The sequence below is a fragment of the Colletotrichum phormii genome, assembly GCF_030913505.1.
Source record: "Colletotrichum phormii strain CBS 102054 chromosome Unknown BDP81scaffold_65, whole genome shotgun sequence".
NCBI lineage: Eukaryota > Fungi > Ascomycota > Sordariomycetes > Glomerellales > Glomerellaceae > Colletotrichum > Colletotrichum phormii.
Genome location: NW_026851507.1, coordinates 1 through 6,054, shown reverse-complemented (window position 1 = coordinate 6,054; position 6,054 = coordinate 1). Strand labels below are relative to the sequence as shown.

General features: G+C 53.9%; 4 protein-coding genes across 4 annotated transcripts; 3 read left to right on the top strand and 1 right to left on the bottom strand.

Moving 5' to 3' along the window:
• Positions 1-390: 390 nt before the first annotated feature.
• BDP81DRAFT_274533 (uncharacterized protein) lies at positions 391-759 on the top strand (the record flags this gene model as incomplete). The annotated part of the gene is made up of 2 exons (XM_060582958.1): positions 391-548; positions 588-759. Coding segments are annotated over 2 exons (330 nt in total), but the record flags the coding sequence as incomplete, so codon positions are not given.
• Positions 760-2,985: 2,226 nt separating this feature from the next.
• On the top strand, positions 2,986-3,357 carry BDP81DRAFT_401281 (uncharacterized protein; the record flags this gene model as incomplete). The annotated part of the gene is made up of 1 exon (XM_060588798.1): positions 2,986-3,357. One exon carries the CDS (start codon positions 2,986-2,988, stop codon positions 3,355-3,357), a length of 372 nt encoding a protein of 123 aa, XP_060437344.1.
• A 922-nt stretch (positions 3,358-4,279) lies between these two features.
• BDP81DRAFT_443935 (uncharacterized protein) lies at positions 4,280-5,404 on the bottom strand. Its single transcript, XM_060591764.1, has 4 exons — positions 4,941-5,404; positions 4,768-4,857; positions 4,521-4,717; positions 4,280-4,449 (listed from the first exon to the last, which is right to left on the bottom strand). Exons 1-4 carry the CDS (start codon positions 5,070-5,072, stop codon positions 4,317-4,319), a joined length of 552 nt encoding a protein of 183 aa, XP_060437343.1. The 5' UTR covers positions 5,073-5,404; the 3' UTR covers positions 4,280-4,316.
• Positions 5,182-5,523, top strand: BDP81DRAFT_268223 (P-loop containing nucleoside triphosphate hydrolase protein; the record flags this gene model as incomplete). Its single annotated transcript, XM_060582908.1, has 1 exon — positions 5,182-5,523. A coding segment is annotated over one exon (342 nt), but the record flags the coding sequence as incomplete, so codon positions are not given.
• Between the last annotated feature and the right edge of the window lie 531 nt (positions 5,524-6,054).

Here is a 6,054-nt window from a genome sequence, read left to right as displayed (position 1 = left end):
TGGACGACGGACCGGGCTAGGCGAATTATATAACGGCACAGTAGGCCGGCTACTCGGTAACAAGCTGAACGTGAGCATGTGGCGGCATATTGCCATCGCTATCGCCAACCGATTCTTACACGAGGCGTTCGGGCGGGTGGGATCTAGGGAAGAAGGGAGACGACGAGGACGAAGACGAGCTCGGTGATAGCCCGTGGGATCTATAAGCCGGGCACGGGACGCGGATCGCCGGTATGATCTATGGGCGGCTACTAGTCCAGTTCGGTAGCGGGGGTAGCGGCTAAGCAGCAGCAGTTTCGTAAGGTCAGCTCGCAGTGGCATCGGTTCTTGGGGTTTGGGGACGAGGACCGGGGCGAGCGACGGTTACCGCAGCGGCTCGAAGCGAAAGGTAGAGCTCTACGACGGCGTCCGTCTCGAGGCCCGGCTACGGCGGTTCGCACGGGCAGCGGTAAGAGTTTATCGTTTATGCTATCAGCGTTCTGCTCACCGGACGGCGTAACGGTAGTTATTACACCACTTACCGCGCTTCGGACCGACTTAGAGGCGCGGTATACTAAATTAGGGATCGCCTCCCATATATAGCTTAGCCATAAGAACAACCAGGCCGCATCCATCATCTTCGTTACGCCCGAGTCCGCCGTCAATAAAGGCTTCCAGGACTTCATAGCACGGCTTACGTCACGACAAGCGCTCGACCGCGTCGTAGTTGACGAATGCTACGTTATACTAGAGGGGACCCGGTCGTTCCGGCCGAAGCTACGCGAGGTTAGCGCAGCGATACGAGAGTTCGGGGTACAGATCGTATACTTAACGGCCACGTTAGCGCCGGGCGACGAGAAGGCATTCTTCGGGCTTATAGGGATAGATCGTAACCGGACGTAACTATTCCGGGCCCCGATAAGTAGGAGGAATATTGAGTATAGCATCGTAAGGGTAGATGGGTACGGCGGGCGGAGCTCGTCTCAACGCACCGGCAGACGCGGCCAGGGCGGGAAGGGGAGCAGGGAGTTTAATAGTATTGACGAAGCGTATTACCGCGCCGCGGAAGGGTAGCTCGCTAACGGGCAGCCGGGTAAGGTAATTATCTACGCATATCGATAAAGAGGGTAGAGCGGTTAAGCGCGGCGCTAGGATGTCCGGGGTTCTATAGCGACATCGATACGAGCCAGGGCAAGGCGGATCGACTGGCGGCATGGCGACGGGGTAGCGGGGCTGAGGGTGGCTAGTGGTCGCAACGAACGCGCTAGGGCTCGGCATCGATATACCGGACGTACGGCTAGTAGTGCACGCGGACATACCGCGGCAGCTTCCACGTTTTATATAAGAGAGCAGTCGAGCAGGGCGGGACGGAGGGCTAAGTAGGTCGGTCGTAGTCTGCCGGGCGGCGGCAGCAGCAGCGGCAGGACCAGGGCGAGGCGGCAGCGGCAGACAAGACAGCGGGCCAGCAGACGAGTTCATACGAACGAGCGAGTGCCGGCGGGTAGTGCTCGACCGGGTAATAGACGGAAGGACGGACCGGTTATGGTGCGAAGCGGGGGAGGCGTAGTGCGACAGGTGCTAGCGGCGGAGGTAGGCGGAGGATATAGACGGTATGCTAGAGCAAGGAGCGGCGGAGGAGACGGTGCCCGAGGGGTGCATAAGAGCTTTCGAGGACGGCGAGCGGTAGACGGTAATAATACGGCGCGGGCTCGAGAAGGAGCGGATGAGGGAGGCGGAGCAAGTGGAGAGATTCCGGAGACTACTGGGACATAGGGTCAATAGTGCATATACTGCTAGTACCAAGAGCAGGCCCACGAGCACCGGTCGGCGGAGTATAGAGAGCGCGGACGGGCGGAAGACTGGGCGGATATCGAGAAGGGTATCGAGCTAGCGCATCAGGAGATATTTAGGAAGAAGCGGCTAGAGGACTTTTCTACATGCTTCGAGTACGGGCTACTCAGGAGATATATAAGGCTTAGGATAGCCGGGATAAGGAGGGGGAGCGTTATAGTAGGGCGACGGACCGAAGTTACCCATACGGTGGGCGACTACTCGAGATATACGGGTAGGGTATAGTACGAACGGACCCGGACGGGGTAGAGAGGGTAAAGCAAAGGGTGATGGAGGAGGAGGGGGAGGTAAGGGCGTTAGTTACGAAGGACGATTAGCATATCTAGTTAGGCAGACTGATTTTATGGGGTGGGATACAGAGTAGTCGGTTATGTAAGGTGATATATATGCTCTAGGAAGAGGATTTAGAACGTATTTAGGTAGATATTATATAAGGATCTTAGGGTTAGTACTAGTATGAGTATCTTAGGGTCTTATATTTTAAAACTTAAGTAGTAGACTAAATAGAGGATAGGAGTTAAACTCAGTACTAGTATTTATTAGTTATACTTTTTATTAGATTACTTATAAAGATTATAAAAAAGTAAAGAAATAGTAGAAAAGAGGATAAAGGTAATAGAGATAGTTAGAGTTAAGAGGGGTCATAAACAGTATTCAAATAGTAGGGTATTTCTAGAAATATAATAAGAATAAGGATTATTAAAGAAGGTAATAAGGGTTTAATGGACGACGACAAGCGGCTACCGTATAAACTAACGTCGTTATAGGGAGAAGCGTGGGACTCGTTCGAGCAGATAGCGGAAGTAGCTAGCACGGGGACGGGGCACCAAACGCCGGAGAAGCTAGAACGCACAGCGTTTAATATACTCATCAGCATACTGGACTACTAGCTGAAGGGCGGAGATTATAGTAGTGCTTTTTTTTAGCATACTCGCGGTAATAGGCATTACCGAGGATAGCGGCTAGGTTTAGATTATAGACTATATAATAAAGTACTTAGCCGTTATTAAGGTAGCGTATATGCTAGTGATTTATTAGGTATATACCGAGCGGTATAATAAGGTTACCGAGCTAGAAAGATCTCTAGGGAAGGATGAAGTAGAGAAGGCGGCGCAGAGCTTGTTCTAGTATATGTGGGTAAAGATACGGCGGTTCATGACGCGTACGACGGGCGAGAAGGACGCAGAGCCGACGCCGATGGACTGGATTCTCGAGACGTGGACGTACGGGATGCATATCCAATACAACACAGCAGCGGCGGGTGTCATGGACTGGGTGGGCGATCGCGTGTTATATAGACGGGTACGGTTCACGATGGGGCAGCTGTCAGACGCACTGTACGAGCTGGTCCGAGAGACGCGGGAGCTACTCGTAGAGCTGACGGCGACGGAGGATTCAGGTTTGCCAGACGGTCCCGAAAGTGACGTGCGGTCCCAGCTGCCAGCCATCCCATGGTCATCGATCGAAGACGACTACAGCGAGACGAAGCCGGGCTACTCATTTCTTACCGACGACCGTAATAGTTAGGTTTCTAGCGGGGACGGCTGGCTGTTTATACGGCTGGCGCAGTTACCCGCCGCAGCAGAGCGCTGGGGACTGAGCAGCATAAGTAACGATTATAGGTCAATAGACCGACCGTTCTAGCCGTCAGCTGTGCAGGAGTTCGAGAGGACATTTGAACGACTCCGCGAGCGACTATGGATACTTCTACATATGCTTAGCGGGCAGCCGGTGCGGGCGAGCGAGCTTGTAGGTCTACAGACGGTCAATACGGTCAACAGGAGCGTCCGCAACATATTAGTATATAATAAGATATTATGCTTCGTTACGGCGTACTATAAAGGGTACCGGACGACAGGCCAGGCGAAGGTGATCCACCGCTATCTGCCGAGGGAGGTCGGCGAGCTCATCATATAGTATCTGTGGCTCATCTTGCCATTCTGGCAGGAGGTGCAGGGCATCATGTACGAGGCCAGCGGATACAGCGCGTTCTTATGGGCAGACGACATTATTCGGCAGATGGACCCGGAAGAAAGCAGGACGGCAGCAGTATTGGAAGAACGGAGGGATAACACAAACGTCAGGGATAGCAACAATCGCAGTATAAATACAGACGAGGCAGGGGATAAGAGCACATACGTAGGCGACTAGACGTAGAAAGATAAGCGAACGTAGACGACAGATAGGGCGCGGCGGATTATACAGCGCACTAGTATGAGGCTGCTAGGATGCTAAGTTAACGTAAGTATATGGCAGTATATAGCCATCGGTATTGCTAACCGCTACTTGAACGAGTCGTTTGGCCGGCCGGGTGGAGACGACGAAGGCTTGGGGTCGGACGAGGGAATAGACGAGGTCGAGGATAGCCCGTAGGACTTATAGGCGGGATATAGTACGCGGCTAGTGGGCATGATCTACGTACGAGAGCTTATATAGTTCGGTAGTGGTCTCGCGGCGAGGTAATAATAGTTCCGTAGAGTTAGCCGTTAGTAGTATAGGTTTTTAAGGTTCGGCGCCGAGGATTCGGAGTCGAAATAGGACTCCGCGGGATATAAGAGGAAAAAGACGGAGGCGTACGAAGGGCCACGGCTCGAGGCGAGGCTCCGACGGTTCGAGAAGCTAAGGAGGATAGACTTAGAGGGCTAGCTACGGTAGATGACGGGGACGACTCGGCGGGGTTCCGCGGAAACTAGAGAGAAGCGGTGCTCGCCATCGCCAGCGGGTATACGCCGATCGTGTAGGTAATGGGGACGGGCGGCGGCAAGAGCGTCTCGTTCATGTTGCCGGCGTTCTGCTCGCCGGACGGGGTGACGGTGGTTGTGACGCCGCTGGTAGCGCTGCGGACGGATCTGCATAGGCGATACGTCAAGGCGGGGATCATATCGCACTATAGCAGAGCCGGAAGAACAACCAGGCGGCGTCCATCATCTTCGTTACGGTCGAGTTAGCCGTTATAAAGGGGTTTAGAGACTTTATCGTACGGCTAGAAAGGAGGTAGGCGCTAGACCGCGTCGTTATAAACGAGTACTATATATACTAAAGGGTTTACAGAGCTTCCGGCCACGGCTTAGCGAGCTCGGGGAGGCGATTCGCAAGTTCGGTATATAAACGATATACTTAATAGCGACGCTTACGCTAAGGGACGAAGTAGTATTCTTCCACGCGATGCGACTAGAGGCAAGTCGTGTAAGCATGTTCCGAACAGCAACGACGCGCAAGAACATAGGATATTCCGTCGTCATAGCAAGCGACAGGATCAGTGACGAGGACGACGGTGGCGCAGAACAAGACGAAGATGACGCGGCGCTCAAGACACTTGACACGGTTGAGGCCGAGGTATGCCGGGTAGCAGTCCAGTGGGTACGTGAGCTTCTGGCCAGCGGCGGGCGAGGCAAGGCGGTGGTATACGCCACGTCAATCGAGCGGGTAGAGCGTTTAGGATCAGTGCTGGGGTGCGCCACGTTCTTCAGCGACGTCGACTCGACAGAGGGCAAGACGGCTCGGCTCGAGGCGTGGCGTCAAAGCAACGGGGCCGAGGGCGTCGTAGTGGCGACGAACGCATTAGGACTGGGCATCGATATCCCGGACGTACGGCTCGTGATCCACGCCGACATGCCAACGGGACTCCGCCGATTCGTGCAGGAGAGCGGGCGAGCGGGGCGCGACGGGCAGCCGAGCGCATTAGTCGTAGTACGCCGCAGCGGCAACAGCAGCGGATCGCAACAGGAGGCGGAATAGAAGAGTATCTCGCCGGCGACGAATAAGACGGGTCGTTCTCGACCGAATAATAAACGGGAGAAGTAACCGTTCTAGCTATAAAGAGGACGAAGAAGTATACGACGTCTACCGCGGGGGCGATCAGGGTTAAGATTAAGGTTCGTTCTCGGCTATAATAGCGAGGACAGTATAGCAGAAGATAATAAAGGAGGCCGGGCAGCGTTCCATATGCTAGATAGGTATATAAAGCTAGACTAATAGAGAGTTAGGGTAGAGAAGATAGGCAAGGCTAGCGAAATAGAAGTATTTCTCGCGCAGCTTCACGGGCGACGTAAGAGGTACGTATTATATTTCGGGGTAAGGGACGACGAGAGGTATACGTTTGCTAGATACCCGAGGAGGGCAGAGACGGAGTAGATACGGGTATAGTAAGGTATAAGGACTACCGAGCGGGAGATATTCGGTAGGAGGCGTCTCGAGCTATTCTCCGGCTACTTTTACTGCGGG

Excerpts from the sequence above, each read along its gene's own strand:
- BDP81DRAFT_443935 (XM_060591764.1), bottom strand. The coding sequence starts at position 5,072 with ATGACGACGGAATATCCTATGTTCTTGCGCGTCGTTGCTGTTCGGAAC. Across the intron at positions 4,858-4,940 it reads GCGTCGCTATTAAGTATATC|TACTCGTTTATAACGACGCG; the intron begins GTTTATATACCG and ends TAGTATATATAG. Across the intron at positions 4,718-4,767 it reads TTATAACGGCTAACTCGACC|TGCGATATGATCCCCGCCTT; the intron begins GTAACGAAGATG and ends GCTCTGCTATAG.